Consider the following 24250-nt stretch of genomic DNA (forward strand, 5'->3'; position numbering starts at 1 on the left):
ATACAATGGGTTGGCTAATGGTTGAATTATATAGATCATTAAACAGTCTAGTATTTGAACATATGATTTGAAACACTTGTAAAAGTGACACAACTTTTTCAGTTGTCTAAAAATAATGTTATAATTAAAAAAAACTGAATTTTGGCAATAATTTTAACCGTTTCCTTATTTCCCTCAGGTGCATTTAGGAGTGGCCAGGAGGTTTGGCTTTGAATGCACCCCTGACCCAGACACGGGGGGCTGCCTGGAATTCCCACCCACTTCTCAGCCTCTCCTCCACTTTGTCTCCGTGCTTTACCGGGACATGGGAGACAACATCGAGGGGGTCCGTGCCCGAGCCTTTCCCGAGCCGGATAACGATGCCCAACAGAACCACAGTACCAGCAGTAATAGTGACAGTGGCATTGGTAACTTTTTGCCTGAGGAGAAGAGCAACAGAGTGCTCTTAGTTGACCTCGGAGGTCCTCCTCCCCACAATTACGTCTCTGGGCAGCGTCACTGGGACAGCCCACCTTCCTCGCAGCAAGGTTGGAGCCCCACCTTAGGGGCTACCGCCTCTCACCCGCCTCCTCCCCCGCCCACTATTAGGAGCAGCCACGGCCGCCACGAATCATACCTGGCCGACCTCCCTCATCCCCTCCCACTGGCGCACGGCGACGTAGCGGCTCGACATGCTCGGGGGGTTCAGCCCCACCACTACCCTCAGGGAAAGTGGGTAGGAGCTGTCGGAGGCGGGGATAAGAGAGGGTCCGGGGGGGTGGAGTCTCAGCGTTGGCTTCCAGTTCATGTGTTGAGGGACTGGCATCAGCAACACCACCATCTCCACGGCTTGAGCAGCGATCAGGAGTCGTACGCCGAATCCACGGACGGGTGGTCGTCGGCTAATTGCAGTACCCTACCTCCACCCATGAGTAAGATCCCTGCTGACCGTTACCGGGCCCCCTTGGTCCATGGAGACCACCTGGCGCCGCATGGGGGGCCCCAACCTGCACCTGGTTGCCATGTTCAGAGCAACAGTCAGCGGAAAGATGAGTGGGCCAAAAAACTGTTTGGTGCTGGAGACAGAGAGCGGAGTGAAAAGAAGCGTGGTGGTCCTAAAGATGCAGACAAAAAGGTAAAAAAAAGTTTTTAAATACATATTTCTCACCAAAGTTTCCACACTTTGGATGTGTCACTGTCTTTTTGAGAGGTTTCAGGGGAGTTTTGTTAAAATTAACTATGTGTTGAGAAGCCTAACAGCAGGTACTCTAGTCACATATTGCTGCTGCAGAAATATATTTTGACTAGAGTCAGTCCAAAAGCACTTTATTGATGTTATAAATCTGTCCGTGGTCATGCCAACACTCTCTGTAGCTCCTTCTGTCTTCTATTTAACTCTCCTGCTCTCTGACTGAGGCGCTTCTCTCACTGACATGTGAAAGTTTCCATTTGTGTGAAAGTTTCCCAACCTGTGTGGACTCCCACCAAACATCTCTGCACCGTCTCATGTAATGGATGCCGAGAACCTGGCCATCCAGTAGATTGATTAGTAATTCACCCTACTGTTCTAGGATCAGATCACAACAGCTAGCTAGACATGCCTTAACCTGAAAACCACCTGTTTCACACTCTGAGTCCAACAGGAGTATGTTTCCAGACTTGTGTTTCACAACAAAATGACAAGAGGGCTACTTTTCTATCAAATGTAGACATTTTCCCAAGAAAAGTGAAACTTTTTGGACATAAAAAGAAGCAGAACACAGGGTTGGCCTTAAACCCTTTGCAGAAAAACATTAATAAGAGGAATGGCATGTTTGCAAAACAACAAAGAAGGAAGTTTGATACAGTAAAATAACAGAAAAATATACTATAGCCATTTATGTTGCATTCAGTTTTGTCATGTTCCATCAGTTATATCAATTATATTTTAATATACAAAGGGGTGCTTATGGAATTCAACACAGGTCTTATTATAAATAATGCTCTTTTGATTGACACAATTGAAGATACAATTATACTTGTTTACATTTATTGAAGTAAAGCCAAATTTTTTTTAAAAAATAATAATAATTCTAACCATAAATCAACTATATTTGTGTGATTTAGTCTTCATTACCACATGGTGGCACTGCTTCCTTTTCGTAAACGTGCAGACATTTGAACATTTTTAGAATTTAAGGAGTCAAATTAGAGTATTACTTAAGTGTTTGTTAGAAATTATTTTATGCCATATCGTTATGCACCATTGGGACCTTTTGCAAAGTAATCATTACATTATATAGAATCATTTTATATATAATAGTTACTATTCCTCAAATAAATCAAATTCATCACTGTTTAGCAAATGTGATCTGTACCCTGGATGTGTGTGTGTGTGTGTGTGTGTGTGTGTGTGTGTGTGTGTGTTAGTCCGACTGTTGCATGGATACAAGCCAAATATTTAACTCCCCTTCCTAAATATGGTACCTTTTTAGTTGACATTATCCAACAGATACATTTGCGGAAATATACATCTGAGGTTCACATTACTCTCACTGTAATGCTACCAATTAGTAGTGTTGGCCACATCTTGCTTTTCATCATAATTACGCAGGAATCTATCATCATAAATTCTTCCTTCCACTTTGCACAAATCAGGGTAATGACATTTACGAGACGACAGTTGCTTCGTCAACCAAGCACAAAAGATAGTACAAAAATTCAGACTTTTGTGTGGAAGTGCAAAGGCAACAGAAGACTTCTGTTTGATTTACTGAATACGTCATTCTTTGATAGCTTTGAACAGTACATCTTGATGACCGCTGACTAATCACGTGCACTTCTTAGCCACCAGTTTATGACTAAATGGAACAGCTGGACACTTTTTGGTTAAGTCATATCAGTTAATGGTTTGCTACTGAATTAGTAATTCCATCTGTTTGTTTTATTGTACTATATTATGTTGTGATGGATCATCTGTATTCCAACTGATATTAAATAGGTAAAGTTAATACAGGTCAAGAGTTAAGTTAATATAAATAAAAGACAAATGCAATTTATTTAAGTATAGACAGTTCAGTATAATGACACAATGCCCTTGACCGTGTTTTTTGGTCCTGCACATGCCTGTGTCTAATGTGGAATTTCACATATCAGTGGGAGAAACAAAAGGGGGAACTGATAGCGTAAATCGACCTACATCCTCATTTCAGAAAAGTCATTCAGAATCAAATCTTCAGATGATATTTGACAGGTGATTTGACGTTTTCCAGAATCGGCACTGCCATATATATTAACTAATGGTGGTAAATAATTAAAACAGTGACTGACAATTAATACATTTTCACTTGGCTACTAATATAAGCAAGAATCATGAAATTGTGAATAACTATGCATTCAAATGGAAACAATTATTGTAGGGAATTGAGTCCCCTTGGTGGCTCCACATGAATAATGCGTTCAATAAAATTGGAAATAGCTCCGTTTAAGGTACTGTAAACTCATTTTGATATGACTGCATCTAAATTCAATACATTTGTTTAAAGATTAGTGCTGAAAACATGCGTAAAATGAGTAAATCACAATGAAGGATTCTTCTTCTTGTAATCCAATGATAAGAAAGTGGGAAGTTAGAGAAGCAGAAAAGATTAAAAATGGAAATGCAAAAAGTTTTAATGGTTTGAAGTGTGAGAAGGGCCTGTGAAATTTTTAACATAGAACTGCAGAAGGTGAGAAAGAATTGGAGAAGAGCTGTGCTAGTGCCCATTTGTCGAGATCAAGGGAAAAAATGCAGCACACATTTTCAGATGCTTCTAAAATGATGTTGTCTGTGCGTGCACAGAATTTTATAACAAGACTAGTAAGTCATTTTATGGCCACTGCTTCATTTTTTTTGTTTCAATCCCATGTGCCTTTTTAGTAGAAATCCCACATAATTTTTTTATGAATCTAGCTCAGCTTTTTCCTCACCAAATTCAACCAAGTGGGTTTTTTTAATTGACCTTTTGCTTTTTTTTGCCATGAAGGCTATACTGGAACAAAAACGGTTCTTTCTCAAGATGCAAAACTCAGATTAAATAATCTGAATGTAATAAATAGTATGTACCATATTTTCACGACTATAAGGCGCGCTTATAAGTCTTACATTTTCTCCAAAATAGACAGGGCGCTTTATAATCCATTTCACCTTATATATGGAAAAAAATGGTGTCATTCATTGAGGGTGCGCCTTATAGACGTGAAAATACGGTAGTTAAAATTTATTTGATATTAACCAAGTCAGGAAAACAGCACAGTACTTTTACATGTATTTTTTTTTTAGATCACGGTATTATGTTTGTCTGAAAATCTTTGTTTTTGGTCTTATTTTAATCATCCCAATCTCAATAAGCACATCTTGCCTGGATGAAAAAACTACAATCTTTTCTGTCCTCAGGGTGGTCGATTTCGAGGTCTGACAATGGGTTTCCCCGCTCTCCCCCAACGTTCCGCAGCCAGACGCTCCTTTGGACGTTCCAAACGCCTCAGCTTGGCTCGCTCTCTGGATGACCTAGCGGTAAGCCTCTCTTTTTTTTTTCTTCTTCTTCTTTTGTTTATCACTCCGTAACTCTATTTCACATACACATGGGCTCGGTCCACATTAACAGTCAAGTGGCGTACGTTATTGCACCTCTTGAGCTTCGTCTGAGTGTTATCGTCACATTTGAGCCACACGTGCCCCAGCATTTTCTAATAATAGCAGCTCATGCGCATCATCACATGACACCTCAAGCCCTCTTCTCATATTACCATGGCAACATACACACAGTAGTTGAGAAGAAAGCCTATAGCGAAATGCTACGTGCTTTATACACATTTGCTGGTGATTGTTCTCTTATTTGGTGGGATTTCGATCAAAAGTATGGGCAACTCTTGCAGGAAAACTTTTTAGGTCAAAATCCAAGTTGAAATGTGGGTATTTTCAAGAGGAGATTTTCTGTTTGATCAAGTCTCTTACGTTCCACGTAGTCTTTAAATATTTTCTTTATTTACACCCTATAAAACTGAATTTTAGAACATTTTTAACGTTTGAGTTGAGGTCTGAGCTCAAAGCATTACATCTAACTATCGGTTTGTGTAATGTTGACCTGAAGGGATATCAAACTCACTTTTTAGGGCTAACAATTAATTTTTAAAATTGAAAAATCTCATTTTATCTATTCAGAAGCGTCTTACCCCGAGATTCCATCGCCCTCGTCTACAAAAACATCTCAGTTTGGTTTCTGCCACTTAATTTTGGTTTACAAAAGTTTAAATCCCACTTTTTTTTTACACATAATGACTAAAATGACCTCTCAGTATATTGCAATTATAATCTGCAATATGCTAATATTGTCAATATATCACAGCAGTACAAATCTGGTTGTGTATTTCCTAATTTTGGACATAATAAGCATCTGATGACAAAAAATCAGGCATTAGTTATTTTTAATCTTAATAAACAGTTTCATCCCACGCATGATTGCTAAACTAAAGTAAACATCATGAACAAACTCTATTTGCCAAGACTCCACGTCTGATGGCAAGCCAGATTGAAGCTGAACACTACAGCACTTTGGCTTTTCTGTCCTCTTAAGATAAAGATCAGAGGAAAATAAACATTTCCGCTGTCCAATGGCTATGTGGGCACTTTGAAATTTTTTGCTTGGTCTGCTTTGGAGAATTTCACAGGAAATCTCACTAGGCCAAGGCATTGGAATGCTGCAAAATTTAAATATGGCTACCAATTAAACAAAAATTGCCCTATGACACGCTTTTCATTTCTCTTTTCGCCATCTTTATATTTTTTTTCCCCACTCGTAATACAGTATACCGTATGATGATTTGGTTATCATCATGTTCCGTATTCTTTTCCTCTACCCCCGCCATCCTCGTTATCTTACCTTTTTTCTTCCGGTCATTAGGCCTTTTTCTCAGGCTCATGCAGTAATGTCCATAGACAGAGACAGCTTTGTGTTGGCCATCGAGAATGTGTGTGTGTTTGTGTCTTTTGTGCGTTCGTGTTTTGGAGAGGGGCAGCTCGAACAAATTTGGCACTCATAATGAGCCCAACAAGCTGCTCCTTTAGAATTGCTCCAACACAAAAGCATTTATGCATGGTGCAAATACACACTGACAAACACCGACACATTGCATGGATGTAGGCGAAAAAATGTTCCCTCTGAAACATATCCATGTTGTAATGTTTGCATCTGCAATTCATTTCCTGCCAGTCATACACTATTCCATCCTTTTTTAATTAGTGAGTGAAATTGTGAGTCTTGAAATATACTTCCTTGCAACTGTATTTTTCTCGCATAAATGTCGTATTTGTAACCAAAAAAATGATGACTAATTCAAGGGTGCAGCTTGTATTGGCAGAAATTAGACAAAATTGCAAGATGACAAAGACAAAACGCCAGACAATATGGCCGATATGGTCATTTATATTAAAATAGCGAAAAGATAAACAGATAAAACGCTTAACAAAATTTGTTTTAACATCTATGAATGAAATTCAAGAAAAAAATAAACCGTATCTTGCATAAAACGAGACAAAACTTGCCATTGCTCGCTTAGGGCGCGTCACTATTTTACCGAATTTAAACGTGCTCTGATTGGCCAGACGTGAGTAGCCTTGAACATGTTTGTAGTATTTACCATGTCATCACATCCCAATAGTTGTTAAGGCTGATTGAAGGTCTTGGGGTCAATCTTTAAAATACCAGCCTTTATACCTGCGTATTGTGTACCTCATGCTATTATTGCACCCAGAGTTTAAGTGAAAACTAGACTGCTACGAACACGCTTCCTAATTGCACTCATGTGACCTGCTTTTTTAATTCATCCACGTGCAGGCAACACCCTTTTGGAATGTGCAATCTAGCAGACAATCCTTTTGATCCATGCGGTATCTCAGAAATGCCACGTGTAATGATTTTTCTTAAGTAACACATTTGAAAATTGTGGAACGCGGCGTCTTATACGAGAGAAATTGTAAAATTCAATGATTTTAAAGGCAATTTTAATGGTATGGCTTATGGTCAATGGAGATGGTCAATATGCAAAAGAATATGGTAATGATCCTTCATAGATTTTTAAGAAACGCTACTTAAGAGTTGCTATTTTTGACCAACTAATGTAATCAATCATTTCAAAGGCCTTACGTACAACCCACACAACTAGTTCCTGGAGTGGTCCTTGACGGCTTAACACAAATGGCAAAGTGATTGTGAGTCTAATTGTTATCTGCTATATAAGTTGTTTTCCAGCAGGATGTAATGAGAGGTGGATAATAAAAAACAATTTAAGGGTTGAATGCACACATTTAAGTGCTCCACCGTGGACACAATTGACTGATTGCAGTATTGATTGCTAAAAATTTCCCCCATGATTTGCAATGTAATGAACATTGTGTATGTGATATTTCTTCTGTTGTTGGGTTGGCATGGATACACAACATGGAGGATTTATTTGTATTGCATGAACATAGGAGATTGAGCTTGAGGTGCCAAAATACAAATAGAGGATTGTTGAAATGTATTTTTTTTATTGTATTACACCCTCAAAACATGCATGCCAAGTTTGTGAGATACTGTCAATTTTGTTCACAAGTTTCAAAGTGACTTTTTGGCTTGCAAATTGTTCAATAAGAGGCTTTTTAGTTCTAAATTTGACTCTGCTCCTCCTAAAAGCTTTTTTTAAAAATGCTATTATGTTGGTAAATTAAATAGTGCAATTTGTAGATCATAATAATAATGCAAAGGTTTTTGAAATGATTTATTTTGGTCTCATTTTTCTATGCCGTAAATAACTCTTGTACATGAAGCAATTAGTTGGTGAACAGGATCCATCATGCATCAGGTTTTTCCATTGTATTCTAAAGTAGAAGTGCTATGCGTGACTATTTATGGCTGGTTTACATGGTTGTTATCCGCATTGCACACCAGCAAAAAACGAGAGGGAGCAAATCACATGTCCAACCGTCATTGTAAAAAGTTCACGTGTGCATGGCGAGTGCCTGTATAACATTTTGTGTTGAAAGCCTAGCAATTGCTAGCACTCTTCCTCATTATCTTTAATCTGTATCTGCAAATATTTATAAAAGTGGTATTTTGTGGTTTGCATGATGCAGGCATGACCTTTGCCTCAAGCTGTCCTTTTTTTTGGAGACAAATGTAACTTGTCAATTAGACAGGAGAAGGCTTTATTCTCATCTTTTGTGGCTTCGCCTGCTTTTCTGCTTGCTAGATTCACCACATTTAAGAAGAACCAAACCTTTTTTTTTTTTAAATGGTGTGTTGTATGTACAAGAAACACTCAAAACTGATGATTGTTGTTTGTGGAGTAAGAATTAGATGATTTCAACAAGAGGTGATTTAGTAGAATTTGTGGTAGTTTTGTCTGGCTTCTTCTGGTAATTTAATGGTAATTCAACTGAGTGTGTTAAAAACGGAATTTGTTTTCATTTTTAAGGGAGTTTTGCGCATAGTATATACTTTTTGATCCCGTTGCAGTAATATTTTTGCCCAGCAGTTTACATATTCCTCTTTCAAAAGCATTTATTGTGGTTTTCCTGTTTATTTCAACACATTTGCATAATAGTCATAGATAGTTTCCTTCCCATTAGACGCCACTTTTTTTTCCACACGTAGTAAAGTGGTGCTGCACCCACTGCGCTTAACCTCAGGGCCCATCCTAGTAAGCAATGTAGGGAACAGGTAGGGTCGAAAATGTATCACCATTGTGTGTGTCAAGGCATGTTGTGGAATGCACTTAAAGTACTTTTTGAACTTTTCTACACCGTGTCATCATTTTAACAATTTGATCGAATGGTGCTGTCCACTTCAATTCTTGTCCTTCCGCCTTCTCTTGATTTGCCAAGAAGGATCAAACCATCAAATTCTCCCCCCCCCCCCCCCTCCCTGTCATGAATGTCACTTGTGCATAGGGCATACTAATGGGATGAGAGACGAGAGGCAATGGGGGGCTGAGGGGGGGCATTCACTCAGAGCGGAGTCTATATGTGTAGGGGTGATGTGATGGGTGGGGGTGTCAAGGTGGGGGTCACCCTCTTCAGCCTGGTTTTGCATTTTGCATCTGATTAGTGTATGCGCAAGCCTCTCACATTACAACAGTGTGGGTGGAATAGGAATCACACAAGGGTGGGTGGCAATGCAGAGAAAGAGGAGGGTGAGAGCAGAGAGGCAGGGCGGCGGAGACGATAGAATGAGGAGGAAGAGGAGGAGGAGGAGGAGGGGAGATGAGAGAAAGCAAGCAAGTTGGAAGGGGAATTTAGAGACAGCGACATTTTGGAACGCTCTGCTCTTTTTGACGGCATCAAGCTTCAACGCACACACACAAGAAAGCGCATCTACTCTGCCGATAGCGACGTGCACCTTGGGGGAACTCGCATATGTAGTGTTGGGGATTACTCGTGGTGGTCTTCATGGAGCATCAAACTTTGAGTGGGCACCCAGAAACGACCTCTCAATCTGTAAGTAGGTTTGAGTGTGTGTGTGTGGGTGTGAGATCTTGCTATTCAATTGGTTGTATCCATATACATCATTGCCTTATGGGATTGTGGGGATATAATTCGCTGTGGTTGTATCAGTCTAACTTCCAAAATCTGATCAGACATCTTTTGAGGAAGTCCATGTTTATCCTATACTAAAATGCATTGGATGTTCTAAAACTTTAGTTGCACAGCCCAGTTCTGGAATGACAGGTCATGTGATCATCCAAAGCCAATCACCAGACCTTTTCGTTGACAACGTTTCATCAAAGGAAAACCTGTTGATATCAGGCCTGCTCTGGAAAAGCAACAAGAGACAACACGCTCGCTCACGTATGCCTCGGATGGGTTTAAAAAAATCACATCAAGTACGAAGATGGCAGTTTGTTTGAAAGCAGTGCAGATCTATTTGACTGCCATTATACACAGGCAGTAACAGATTGTAGTTTGCCGCTTATCTGACAGTGTTTATGCAACAGGCCAAGAACCCCCCCTCCCCGACCCTCCTTCGATCTCAACGCTCATAAACCAGCCTTTCATAGCATAGAAAAAGAACAATCACACAATATGATGGCCATAGTGACCGACAAACACACAGCTTCTGTGTGTGTGTGTGTATGTGTGTTGCTCGTGATTTCTCCTGAGACCAAAAGTGTTTGTAGACAAGGCGAATCAGATGATTGCTACTCTATACATGAAACACCTCAGGATGCTACTTGCCACATTAGATATAAGCTTTTTCCCAGAAAGATAAGTGTCTTTTTTGGGGTGCAGTTCACCTCAAGAGCACAATCAAATACTTAAACGTGATAAGTCAGTTGCTGCAGGGTTTGCAATAGGGGATTTGTTAAAACCTTTTTTATTTTCTGACATTTTGCTGTACTTTTGACTGAGAGAGCAGTCTTAGAGCCTCAAATCTAAGTCACACACATGTTATATCATAAGTAATACATAATACCAATGTGTTATCGATGATAGCAAAGTAATCGGTGATTTGCTTCTCTTAAATCTGAAGTGGATGTCTATCATTACTAATAAATTCTTCAACAGCATTGATGCTCTCTGTAGGATTAATCTTGAGGCTGAAAATTGATTAATTAAATATATTTTTTCTCACTCCAAAATACTCATTAATGATCGTAGTTTGCTTTCTGTCCTTCTATGCTGTACTTCGCTTATAACAGTAGAGGGCAATGTTTAATTTGTTTTTTCCCCGAGAAATTGCTCAAAGTCGGTGAAAAAAAATGATCGAGAGGGATTGAAACTGTTGCCAGAATGTATCAGCAAGATTTATGGCCGTGTAAAAGGTGCATCTGACAATTTCTGCCAGAGATGAGATCCAATCTGATCATTTCTTTGAGAGAGGCAGAAAGACTTGACAAGTGAAATGAAGAATTTTGTGAGAAAATCAAATCTTCTGTAGCACAGTTTTCATCCACATTGGTCAAAATAATCACAAGGAAAAAGTACTTTTCCCGCTAGTCAATACTTTAACACCCCAAGTAATACTCCTATCATGTAGCTTTTATTATTTCCTGTCATATAGTGTAATAATCAGTGTGGCAATGGTTTCTCCCTTAAAACAGATTGGATTTATTATTCACTTTATTATGAATAACTGCCAGTGTAGTCCTAAAACAGCTAGTCCTACATAAGCTGGTAACTGACTAAAACAAAACTCCGTGTGTGTCCACCAATATAAATGTACAGTATATTTCTTTTTCCTTTTCTCAGTAGAATGTCAAGTTGAACATTTTTGAACTGTCATGGCCTATCAATGTGTGGGCATGCAATTACTGTGGCTGGAAGAAAGAAGGTGGGTGGGCATTTTGTGTATCTCTAGAAGCCTGTGTCATTAGGCTCTGGCAGCCTTCGTTGCGTACGAAGTGGTGGCAGTGGTGGGCGCTGCGTACTGAAGCCATCCCTCATGTTGCTATGATACAGGGATGTGTAAGGTTTACTTCATCAATAGCACACCACGGCGTTCTAAGCGAAGAAATAAAAAGGTAGTGATGTGGGAAAGAAAAAAAATACACTGGTCATTGCCTTTTAAGATGCTTTTGGCTATTCTTCCTCAATTGGGAATAAATACTGAGTAGAATATGAAGAATAGGCCAATAAAAGCATGTTTTATTCCATCATTCCACTCAACACTCGGAAGCCCAGAGCAGGAAATTTAGTGGAGTATAGTGTAGGCTTTTAAGGTTGCATGCACATATTGAATTGCGGTCTTTGTTTCCATATGAGTGAGTGAAAACGACTGCTGTGAGTCTTGTGGTTCTTGCATGGGTTAACCTTGTGGGTGGGTATTAGACAGTTACTTTTTATTTTGTCAGAAATAAACACTTCAGGGTAGATGTCGGAACAAAAGACTGGTGTTGATCCGTTGGAATTGTGAGGTGGGCCTGCATTTGGTTTTTTAAATTGTATTGACTACAAGGTTATTGCATTGGAGCAGGTTGGGAAAACATGGTTTGGGTGGTAGAATGGTTGTCTCCCCTTTTGTGATCATTTTGAAGTGATGTGAGTCATCTGCTGATGAATGAGGAGAGAAAGAGGCTTGATGTTTTTGGATTTGAGGGCGTTGAGGATGTGATGAGTTGAAAATTACAGCTCTAAAGTTTCTTGTTATGCTCAAGGGATCATTTATATAACTCAAATCTGTCAAGAACTTGTGAGATATTGAGACGCCACTTTTAAATTGAGTCTAATTTGGAAGAAAATGTTGGTTTTGAATGGGGACTGTGATTTGAAAATGTCAGGTCGGAAAGAGGCTGGAGTGCTAAATGCTTTGCTGGAACATGATTGGAAGCTTGACCTTTGTTACCTCCCCTCCTCATCTCGCACTGCCTCATGGGGGCGTGTCTCTATGGAAACAAGTCATATGCGTGTGTGTATGTGTGTGAGAAAATGGAACTTCCTAGTCAGTGTATCGGTTAGTCGAGTGTGAGAGGTTGGAAGCATTGGGAAGCTAAAAAGATAAAATAATTGTGTTAGAAATGTGTTGATTTCTGTGCAGCTTCAGTTTGTGTGAATGTGTGTGACAGATGTGCAAAGCCTTGATTTCTACCATGTTAGACTTCTTCATGGGTTTCCTGTTCTAAATAGCTTCAGGAAAAAAGCTCAGTGGGTGTCCCAGCAAGCGTGAGATTGTTGAAGAGTTTTTGTCAGGAACATGTAGATGCTATAGGCGGTAGTCAGCAGGATGAGCCTGAGGAAGAGGCTCTCCTTTAAGCGGGTCTGGAACTTCAATACAGTGAGTAGCGCACACTCGCCTCACTCTCTTTTCAAACACACACAATATTACAAATATTGCTTTAAATCCTGTTTTGTTTTTTTAAACAAAAAATCATCCTAAAATCCTTAAATTATTATCTATAATCTCCAAAGATTTAACAGATTCGATGGTAAAAATAACACAAAAGTATCCCCAAGTCAAAATAAATTATAAATCTTGCCTTGTCTATTAGAGCAAATGATTCAATGAAGAAAAACTGTATACATATACAATCGATTTTATTGGGTAGTTATCTCTATCATAAGGATTTTGTTTAATAAAATGAAAGAAATGGAATTATGTATCTCTGAACGTAGATCAAAACAGAGGATTTCCAGTGTGGCAATTATTAATAGAGGCAGACATTCAATCAATGTTGCTGCTATTTTAGCCAATCCAAGTCGAGTATCGCAGATTGCCGGGCATTCATTAAGCCGTCAGTGAAACTCATTTCTGCACCTGTTATCCAGGTCATCGTCGCATATTTGCATGCGTTTTTGCTTGTCATCCTTCGTTAAAAGATTATTCTCTCCGTCTTCCGAGGTTTAGCAAATGTGATTTGTTGACTTCAGTACTTGGTCAATTTTTTTAAGCGCTGTCTGGCGCTATGACGGCTTTCCTTGTCAAAATAGGCACAATCTTTCGTGTTAATCTACCATAGGTTTAAAACAACAAATTACAAAAAAAACATTGAAAGAAGAGACCACGTGTCTCTGTGAGAAAGTTAAAAAGTAACTGTGGATACAAAGATAGGCAAAAATACTCTTAGGACTGAAAAGGCTCTCAGCCTGTTTGTCCTGATCTCAAAATCAAGATACTATCTTTTCCTTAGCTGGAGAAGTCATCCATAATGGAGATACTCAGACAGCAATGAAGACACTCAGACAAAAAGGATTTTTGGCCACTATTAGTCATAGTGTCTAATTTCTACACATCCAAGTCGTACGTCAATAGGAATGAAGAAGCTCTATTATTATTTCCCCCTGTTTGTTTTGTGACTGTGGTGATCTGGAAGAAACAATCCAAGTAAAATAAACATTTATCACCCTCTCAAAATACTAACTCCCTTTTTCATGTGTCAGGAAACAAACATCAAATGCATTCCTTCTGTTTGATAGATAATGAATATTGATTACAAACTGCTTTACAAACATTCACACTTGCCTGGAATGCCAGCAACAGATTTAGGGATTGGCTTCTCACTACCGTTGGGATATTTGCAACCACTTCCCAGTACAATCTCACACATGATTAGAAACCTGTTCATCAGCATCATTAAAGCCCGTAGACCTGTTCCCATTTTGGCAGAATAGGGCTTCGTTAACGTAACAGTTCTTCAGAAATGCACAGCCAAAAAACAACAACAACATAACAGGCTGTCAGAGAGGAAATAAATATGCCATAGTAGTATGAATAAAGTGCGACTTATAGTCCGGAAAATACGTTATAATACCTGGCAACGTGTCTCAAGTTCTCTCAATGGCCACCACTATTCACCTTATATTCAAAAGTAAACACTCCCACACGCACACTTTTTTAAACTGTTGCTTAGCTTTTAAACATGTCAGTTGATAAGGTTCATGTTTTAGGACACTGTACTACTACCTGTTAAATCTATATATTTTAACAAATGAGTGATTCTCTACATCCTTTCTGAAATCAATGACTTTATCTCTATGTGAACATGGATCTCATACCTTTACCAAAGGAGACCGTTGCATTAACCAAGCCTGGAATAGTTTGCTGCGCTACCAACAGTGTTGTCTTTGTGTTTCGTTGAGTGGATATGTGCTCCCTTCATAGTTTTTTTTTCATGGATAGACACGTTTTCTTCAAGTTGAGTACTACTACCTGCTTCATGTCTAAGCCTATAAAATCTAGACACTTCATTTTTTCCAGGGCTTGTTGCCCCAAGTCAAACATAGGGAATGTTTCGGAAGATCCCCTTTTGTTTATATTTTGAAAAAGAGCAAGTAAGAGTATTATAAAAACTGTTTGAGCGGATGGCTATAAATTTTGCTAAGTGTTTAACCCAACATCCTGGGTTCATAACAGATGATGTAATTCTCCGCTTCAGCCGACTCGCAGCTAATAAATCAGTTGAATGTAACGTGCAACGTGCAAGGTGACCAGCCACTCCCTGCATGCACAAATATACAAAAAACCCAGCAGCTTTCATGGATACATAGTGAGATACGAGTAGTTGCCCATAGATTGCTTATAACAAGAGTAGCATCGCTCACATTACCAAGGCAACCCTCGATTTACATAAATTCCTCCGTTGTGCGATTCTTTGCAGAATCTCAAGGGAGATCACCATCTGAAAATCTTTTAAAAATTATTTGAAACAATGTCACTTACATTGACCATAGTCATTGTCATCAATGTTTTATTAGCAGAAATCACATAACCTGCCAAAACTATTCCAAAATCAAAATTTGTATATTATATCATATTGCATTGGATGACTTCTTGCAATTTTCCGTGGCAGACCTGACCATTGCTTGCAGTTTAAAAATATAGTTGAGACTAAAATTCATTTTTTGCTTCATTTTTTGCACCCATTCCAAGTAAACCGAGACAGATGTTGCATTACACATCACACATTTAGTTATTTACTGTTTCAACATTATTCCTGTTCATCTTAAGCATTAATAATATGTAACATCAACATAAAATCTTGCACTATCATAGTGTTACAAATAGGCTGAAACATCTGGATTGACTTTTATTGTCGGGAATACATAGTGTCTATGATTGGTGTGATGCTTTTGAAATCCTTATTTAAAAAAAAGACTAAGTGAGGATATATGAGCTGTAGGCGCATTTGCTACAGAAGGCGCTAATTAGTAAATTTGTGCATGGTGTCAGTGAAAAGGGAGACTTAATGAGTCATTATGAAAAGGGTTGTTAGGAAGTAAGGGTAGGAAAAAAAGGAAGAAAGGGGATTTGGGGTCTCTATAAGGGGCCTAACCAAGCGTCTGGAAGTGATTACATTAGCGTTACAGTGTTGGGGGCGGAATGAACGCATCCTACATAAAACAGGATTCTTCTATAGAAAACCCTGGCACGCACACATAAACCCACACTTGCATGAACACATTATCGCACACATTCCACAGTGAAATGTGTGAAAGAAACTTTTACCAGCAAGGAGATCCAGAAACTAAAATTAGGTTTTACATCAGTTCTTGGGGTCGGGAAATTCTTCTGTTTTTTCAAAGTTCTTTAAATTAAATCAAGCTATTATTCCTATAATCAATCTTTGCTTTTTTTTTATTGTGGGGGGCTAAAATGTCATCTGACACTGCTACATTTTCAGTAGGAATCCAGGGGTTTTCCTCTAGGCCTTTCCCATTTACTCAGGTTACTGTATAACTCAATGAATGACAGGCTTAGACAATGCAAATCTGAGCAAACCACAACTATTTTTTAACATGAGCACTGTAGGGATTTGGTTTGAGCCGGTCACATTTTTCTTGGCATTGGTTGCTTTGGTTTGATTCTTGTTAAAATGTATGAGCCAGAAACTGTGGAACACGCCAGCGACTTACTCGGTTAACAATTTTCTGGTCCTGGATGTTCTTGCCAAGCCAGGATGATGAGTAAAGTTTCTCTTTTAGGCTTTTACAAAAAGTTCTTAACATCCATGTTGAATTTATATATTGCAGGATTTAATGATGGGAAGAAAGATTAAGACTTTTACAGGTCTTCCCAGTGCGTACTAACTTCCCTTCCCAAAGCACTCTAGTTAAAGTAAACTCAACACTTAAATTGTTCATAGCAGGTAATATAACTCTGAATTGTTTCCATTTTATTTTAAACACCTCCAATGTACACTAACCAGTAATAATAAAGTTGTATTGTGATTGCACTAAAATGCTCGTATTTTACACCCTTTCCTAGATTTTTTTCCTTTTGAATAAATAATAGCTTTCACTTTGGTTTTATACTTCAATTTGATGACAACCTTGTCAACAAAGAAAGTTAAACAAAGATTTATTTATGGTCTGGCCCACTCCTTAATTAGATTTAAATCTACAGTTGTCTCTTCCCTGTACTTTGACTGGAATTAGTTATTATCTGCATGTGCTTATCTTAGTGAGGCATACATTTACCTTAAATCACACTTCACTGTTAAGTTATTTAGTCTGAACACTAAGCACCACCCGTCGAGGGAGGTGTTCTTGCAAAGCAGGCAGATCCAGTTGTCAAATGCTTCCACCCGCTGAGTCAATCGAGATGTTTGAGTCTGTGTCAGATCCTGTGGAAATTCAACCTTCATGCCGTCACAAGTGTGTGTGCTCAAGCCAGATTCCTGCTGGCCTTCACTTGACTGTATGAGCTTTGTCTGTGTATCATCGTACCTGTGATGAGTTGAGATACTAAACCATGTATTTTTGTGCTTTTTTACAGTCGACTGCAGTCTCCGACGGAGGTGAGTTCATTTTTTTTCTAAATTTATTGCCTTTTCTCTTATGTACTGCTTGTTTTCAGTTTAATTTAATATGCATACTATTAAGAATAGTAAAATGGATCAATCCTGGAAAAAAGTATAGAGATTCTGACCTCAATGCAATAGAAGTCTATATGCTTTAATATAATATTGTAAACAGCCAACAGTGTTTAGATGAGTTAGTTTAAAAAGCCAAATGGTTCTCTAAAAGTACAGAATGCATGATGGGCAAGTCATGACTGGTTTTGTAGCATGAGGTCACATTTTTAGTCAACACTTGGCTTCCTTTGGAGTTAAACTAGTCATCTTTACCAAGTAGTCATCATGATCTTCCATGGTGAGCTTTATCAGCACGTGTCAGCATGTCTGACATGCTGTTATTGCTCAACATTTGGCCAGACCAACAAAAGGCGCTAATTGTAGATCATGCAAATTGTTTGACACCTCTTAGCTGCAACTGAAAGAGAGGAAAAAAAAGGAAGTTGATGGTGTGAAATGAGCCAAAAGGACCTGTTTTGTTGCTCAGTTGTTTCTTGAACAATGGAGATGTTATACTGAAAATACATTGTAAAAAAATAAAGCTGCCCATTAGTCATGATATTTGAGGATTTAAGTAAACATAACATAACTCAAATTCTTAACTCTCTTGAATAATTTGTTATTTTGAGCATTTCAACAGGTTAATATTTGTTTGCTGTCAAGTATATAGCCCTTAATTCAATTTTTTAAACTTAATCTCATGGTTTTAAGGTTTATTTCTCCCTAAATATAAATGCACATTTTTCCAGTACATTTATATCAGTAATTTTGACTTTATTTGATGTGTCATAGAGACAAATGCAAGATTAGGCTTGTTTGTGTTATCCACACTGTGCATTCTTTCTATGTTAGTCTTAATTTTTGCATTTTTTTGGGTCTTGTTAAGACACAGTAGTGGTAATCTTTTCCTGACCTCTTAATTAATTCCGCAGTGTGTCTGTGGGTGCACGTTTTTAATTCTCTCCTCCCTCCACTCTAAATAATTTATCATTTCAAGGCCCGCAAAGGCATGTATCGCTTACCCACCAAGCAGGACATTGGTGGACTCATGCAATTATACATGCTGTGACCCGAGTGTCTTTTAGTCTCTCAGGTTGTTAGCCTGGCGGCATCTTTTGCTTCCTCCATTCTATTTTACATAGTCCCCAGTGGGGTGATGCCTCAGTGTTGAGTGTGGGTTTCATTTTGGGTCAGTATTACCATGCGAGGGGTCTTGTTAGGGTGAGTATGGATGGAGGGGCTTGGTTACCGCTTAAGATTCGCTATTGCTGGCAACACACTGGTTCTTACCAACTTTATCCAGGTGAGTAGCTGGGCCCTAGAAATAAATAATATTGTGGAGGAGAAAGGTGAAATTATGACGAGTTAGTACGATCATAAAACGTTTCTGTTGGTTGCATGGTGTTTTATTCAATTTAAGTATTTTTTTCAATGAATAATATTGTACATTTTGGGGGAAATTTAGTAGAAAAATAGTTTCAGTGTTAGTTTTATTAAAAACAAGTTCAAAATAATGTAGCATTTGTGGTCCAAAATTAGTTTTTTTCTTGTTAAACCGATAGCTTTTGGCAAGAACTGTTACATAGAAATGTCAAACTTCTGTGAATGGTTGTGTTTAGATGAGAAGTTCTCTTGCATTCTTTTTTTACATTTAAATATCCCTGATTGGACGCTATTTTTAGAGGAAATGTTTTCTACATTTACACAACAGTATTTATCAACAATTTACTACTAAACATCCAATCATAGCTTCTACAGAAGTGGACAACATTTCTAAACCGCATACATGGGAAAGCATTCTTTTTCTCCCTGAGTGACGTGCACATAGCCACGGGTCACTTACACTCCCAATCCCGACACTTCCTCCTTTTTACAATGACTGACTTTCAGCTCATCTCCTCAGGCAGTGAAACAGTCGATCCGCATGATAGATTTGCCTGTATCAAAATAAAAGTTTGCAATTGTAAACGAACACAAAAGTACCTAACGGGCAGAACAAATCCTCCTGCCGGGCAGGCTATCTCTTTAACACTAAAATATCAAATGTTGATTATGTATCTTGAAAGGATACAACCTCACACACATTTCTGTGCCAAATTCGCAAAGTGTGTCAATGTGTATGGAGAACTAAGACACAGGACTTTACTTATTGAAGTGGGTATCAAATGAGCAGGGATTAGTTCACTGGAAAAAGTCTGTGCGGGTGTGTTTAAAATGACTGTTGCGAATATCAACGGTATGATGATTTAGAGATTTCCATTTAAATCATTGTGCAACACAAAAAGGGAGTCAAATATTTTAAAAGATTCACATAGTCGTGCTTTAGTCACTATTAAAGCTGTCATTTCTTCCTTTAAAAGCTGAGTTGTCCAACAATTAGGTAACTTCAGCATGATTTTCGACATGAGTGCATTATGTTATGAAATGACCTGAATTCACTAAAGTAAAAGTAGATAATATATAGCTTAACTTAAGGGAAATATCTCACCTTAATGACAATATGCTCACAAACAACAGTGAAAAGCTTTTGTGTATCTCAGTGTTGATCGGACTATTTCTTTAGAGGGCTATGGACAGATAAATTGTAGTTTTTTAAAGTCCTTTTCAAACGTGTAAAACACAGGCATGTAAGTAGATAATTTGGTACCAATGATTGCTTTGACTCGAGTTTTGCTTTCTCTTTTGTTGGCTTTGCTGTTTTTCCCTTTGTTTTATGCTTGTTTGTTTTGACCCTTCCACCCACCACAAATGTACTTTGAATTACAGGCTGTTCTTTTATTTAATGGATGGTTAAAAAGTACCAATACATACAACGACATTTACACTGTGTATTCCTTTTAAAGCCTTCTGAAGTGAATTATTTCAAAGCCCAAGTACGAACCACAATGCAAACTTCTGTTTCGTGCCTAATTTAGAGTTTATGATATACATTTTTGTGTGGAGCGATATTAGAAAATACATTTTTAAAGGTAGCCTTTTTACATTGTGGTTTGGGATAAATCAATTAATTAGCCAGTATTCGTTACAAAAATAGAACTTGTCGAGATGGAGAAATAGTAAGACAATTAATTTTATTGGTAATTAAATCTGTGTACTAAATGAGACTTTAATCTTCAATTTAAAGTCCCCCACTTAAATTAAAGCTGGTAAAAATACCACATCATTCCAAAAATGTTTTCCCCTAAGTGCCCTTTTGAGTTTAACAGTTGTGAATGAGCAGAATAACTGCCGAGTAAATACAGTACTTTGAAAACTGCCACCGGAAGGTTAGTATACACAAAAGCAGAAAATCACATTGGAATCACGCGCTTTTTGTGCTGTGACGGATTTGAATCTTCTTGTTCATTCACTAGCTTTTTCATCATTTTGGCCACCTGACCAATTTTACCCCAAGGACTGTTTATTATTAGTTTTTTTTTTTCTGGCGGTATAGGCTATCTTTACTTTCTCGTTTATTTCTTTTCCTTGTCTCCTGATCCTGTTTTGTAATGTTGTTCTTATTTTTATGACACATTAGTGTTCCATGAAAGATTAAGTAATAAAAAAAACTTCACAAAAGCACCATTTTTACTTAAATAGCATCCTTACACATCAAAATATGTAAAGTTAGGTCAGAGTTGCTAATTAGAAATACTACAAATAAACCAATATCCATTAACTTGTCAAATTACTACTTATTCTTAATTGTCTTTGTGTTAACAATGCCTTTCAGTATAATGAGATGCATTGTAGATTATTGCAAGTTACAGCAGATAATAAGTACACAATTGACTTAAGGGGGTTCGGAAAATGAATGAATGAATAATTAAGCATATGCTTGTGTGTTTTTTTGTCTAGAACTGAACAGCGTGGAGCTGCAGGGCTGCAGTAGTGACAACAGTTTGAACAGCAATGCTAGCCTCCCCAGTGTGCAGAGTCACCGGCGCCATACCGAAAGGAGAGTGGCCAGCTGGGCTGTGTGCTTTGAGAGGTTGCTGCAGGACCCAGTGGGAGTCCGCTACTTTTCGGTAATACACTGTATTGATGCTTTTTTTCCTCTCCACTCATAAATTGAAAGACAATATAACACAACATCCAACTTGTATGAAGTTGTGATAGCGTAAAATAACAATACATTGAATTTTAACAATCATTTATGCATAATTAACCTTTGGATTTACTTAATTGCACCGTAAATCGTATTTTTTAAATTTCTATTATCTGCACTATGTACATAGTCCCTTCTTGCTTCCCCACTTGAGTTATATATTGATAAGGTCTCCTTTTTGTTCACTGAATTTCATTTTTTTTTGTGTTATGGAGGAGATAACGGAAGTTTAATAATTATGGAATTAAAAGAATACAATAATATTGATTGTATCCTTGACAACAGAAACGGACATTGGATACTATTGCCACTAAATCTCAGCTATTCCTGTTATTAAACACACCTGGCCTTACTGGTACATGTACAGTTCTTTCATTTATAATCCACATTTATCTGCCGCAGGAATTCCTGAAAAAAGAGTTCAGTGAGGAGAATATTTTGTTCTGGCAAGCATGTGAGTTCTTCAGCCACATCCCTGAGAATGACAAGAAGCAGGTACTACATACACTAAGCTTTCTATTGATATCCATCAACAACCTTCTGTTGCAAAATTATTTTTGAATCTCTAACCTGCGCTACTGTATTGCTTCCAGTTATCTCAGCGAGCCAGAGAAATCTACAACAGCTTCTTGTCCAGCAAAGCCACCACGCCAGTCAACATAGACAATCAAGCTCAGCTCGCAGATGACATCCTCAATGCCCCCCGACCTGAGATGTTCAAAGAGCAGCAGCTACAGGTAGTTTGTACACCCAAAACCACAAATGTATTGACCTTAGGTATCACTGAATGGAGTACAATGATGATACAATGATTAACCAATATTGATCCATATATAAGGCCCACCGCCAGCTTACATTTGTGCCCAAATAATTTGAAAAACTTGGTATTTATTTTTTTTAAAAATGTTTATTCTGTGTCATGTTGACTTTTGCCCTTTTTAGATTTTCAACCTGATGAAGTTTGACAGCTATACACGTTTCCTCAAGTCTCTGCTCTATCAAGCATGTATGTTGGCAGAAGTGGAGGGCCGACCTCTTCCTGACCCCTACCACATTCCCAGCAGCCCCACCTCCAAACACAGCACCACCGGCTCGGATCGCTCCAACCTGTCCACACCCAAAAAAGTAAGCAAAAAGTACACGTGCACGGACTTCCACGCTGCCTGCCGGCGGTCAAAGCAACCACTGTAGACTCATTTTATTTCTTCTTGTTTATGTTCCACAGGAGGACAAAAGGAGCAAGTCAGGCCGCTCTTTGAACGATGAGAGCGATTCAAGTGACAGGAGGAAGGGCATCTTCTTCTCTTGGTCTCGTAACAGGAGCTTTGGCAAAGGCCCAAAGAAGCGAGAACTGATCGACTTTAATTACAGTCAGTAGACATTCTTCTTCATACTTAAGATGTATTTTCTTTTGGCTTTTGAATCATCTTAGTGGGTCATTTGTGATTTAAGCGTGACGTGGGACATAGTTGCAAATTTTATTGATTAGAAAATTTGCCGGTCGTCAATTCCGCTAGACAAAGCATTGAATTGATCAAATGCAATGGAGTGTGGTTCTGCTGCAATATTAATAGGGTTGGATCGATTTAGAATGTGTTTCCTTGGGCAATATTTATGATCCGTTTCAACTCCAAAGTGTATTTTTATTGACTTTGCAAAATGATATATTTTTCAGATTTCTCGGGTAGCAACGGTCGGCGTGAATCCCAGGGTTCTCTGTCCTCAGGCGCTAGTTTGGAGCTCGGGACATCTGGTTCTGGGAAGAATGAGGTGAGTCCACAAAAACTCAAAGGGGTTTTTTAGTAGTACTGGGCTATCACAGTAAAATCTGCTATCACATATTCATTTGATATCATTAAGGTGACAATGCCATGAGTATAGTTTTAATTATTTGATAAACGGTTTTATCAATGCGCATTAATATACCATGCAGACGTCCACTAGCCATTAAGTTCAATTGATGTTGGGATTGTTGATTATGGTGTATTTTTTTGACAGTCTGGTGGGAGGGCTCAAAATTTTGTTCATTTTTTTCCATTTGGTGATCATACTTAACTAAAAACTACAAATGAATGAATTATTTATTCTAACCGGAACTTACATTTATCTCCTCATTTTCCTCACTTATCATGCTGTCCAGCATAGCCTCTGGGCTTTTTATTTTTTTTATTTCTTGGCTTGACTGTTTTTGTCCTTCAGGGAGACACTTCTCGTGTGGCGGCATCAGAGCGTGGAGGAGGCAGTGCCCCTCTGAGGCAGTGTAACATCAATTTGCCGGATGGCTCTTGTTGCTCTGTGCCGCTGAGGGCTGGTGTGTCCATCAGAGATTTGTTACTGGGGCTATGTGAGAAGCTCTGCATCAACCTGGCAGCTATCGACCTCTTCTTGGTCGGAGGGGAGAAGGTATAAGACAATAGAATGTGATGTTCCGACCTAAAAAGAAGCCACAATGTTCTTGTCCTCATTAGTCACATAGTGGTTTTTCTACCACGTGTAACTGGTGTCTGACATGCATTTTAGGGACTTCAATTGCCTGCAGTACATCTTCTTAGAGACCCTTAAAGGGCAAACTAATGATTCTGGTATGCCCACAGTTAAAAATAACGTTATATTCATTGGAATCATTGTTTGAGATTTTGACCTTTTTATTTTAAGGGCCCTTTTGAATGAACATTTTGAGAATAAATAAACTAAATATGGCAACAAGTGACAAATATAGAGAAAGTGGACACACTGCTTGAATAGATAATTTAATCTGAAGTTCAATTACAGGCTTGTATTTAAGAAGTGCCATTGGCATTTTAGCATAGCATTTCTATGATTTTTATTTTTAAGTAAATGCTCATTCAATGTCATTGTGACTGGTCCATTATTATTCTTTTTAATACATGGGCTCATTTT

General features: G+C 38.3%; 1 protein-coding gene across 4 annotated transcripts in view; it reads left to right on the top strand.

The window, feature by feature from the left end:
• rgs12b (regulator of G protein signaling 12b) overlaps window positions 1-24250 on the top strand; it is a 35344-nt gene that overhangs the window by 4198 nt on the left and 6896 nt on the right. For all 4 annotated transcript variants that reach the window (XM_077719276.1, XM_077719275.1, XM_077719274.1 and 1 more), the window contains exons 4-13: window positions 179-1114; window positions 4394-4513; window positions 17184-17205; window positions 21100-21269; window positions 21752-21844; window positions 21943-22086; window positions 22292-22474; window positions 22575-22719; window positions 23025-23119; window positions 23549-23752. In XM_077719276.1, coding sequence (XP_077575402.1) covers window positions 179-1114; window positions 4394-4513; window positions 17184-17205; window positions 21100-21269; window positions 21752-21844; window positions 21943-22086; window positions 22292-22474; window positions 22575-22719; window positions 23025-23119; window positions 23549-23752 — 2112 coding nt within the window. The remainder of the gene's footprint in view (window positions 1-178; window positions 1115-4393; window positions 4514-17183; window positions 17206-21099; window positions 21270-21751; window positions 21845-21942; window positions 22087-22291; window positions 22475-22574; window positions 22720-23024; window positions 23120-23548; window positions 23753-24250) is intronic.

Source organism: Stigmatopora nigra, chromosome 6 (genome assembly GCF_051989575.1).
Source record: "Stigmatopora nigra isolate UIUO_SnigA chromosome 6, RoL_Snig_1.1, whole genome shotgun sequence".
Classification (NCBI taxonomy): domain Eukaryota; kingdom Metazoa; phylum Chordata; class Actinopteri; order Syngnathiformes; family Syngnathidae; genus Stigmatopora; species Stigmatopora nigra.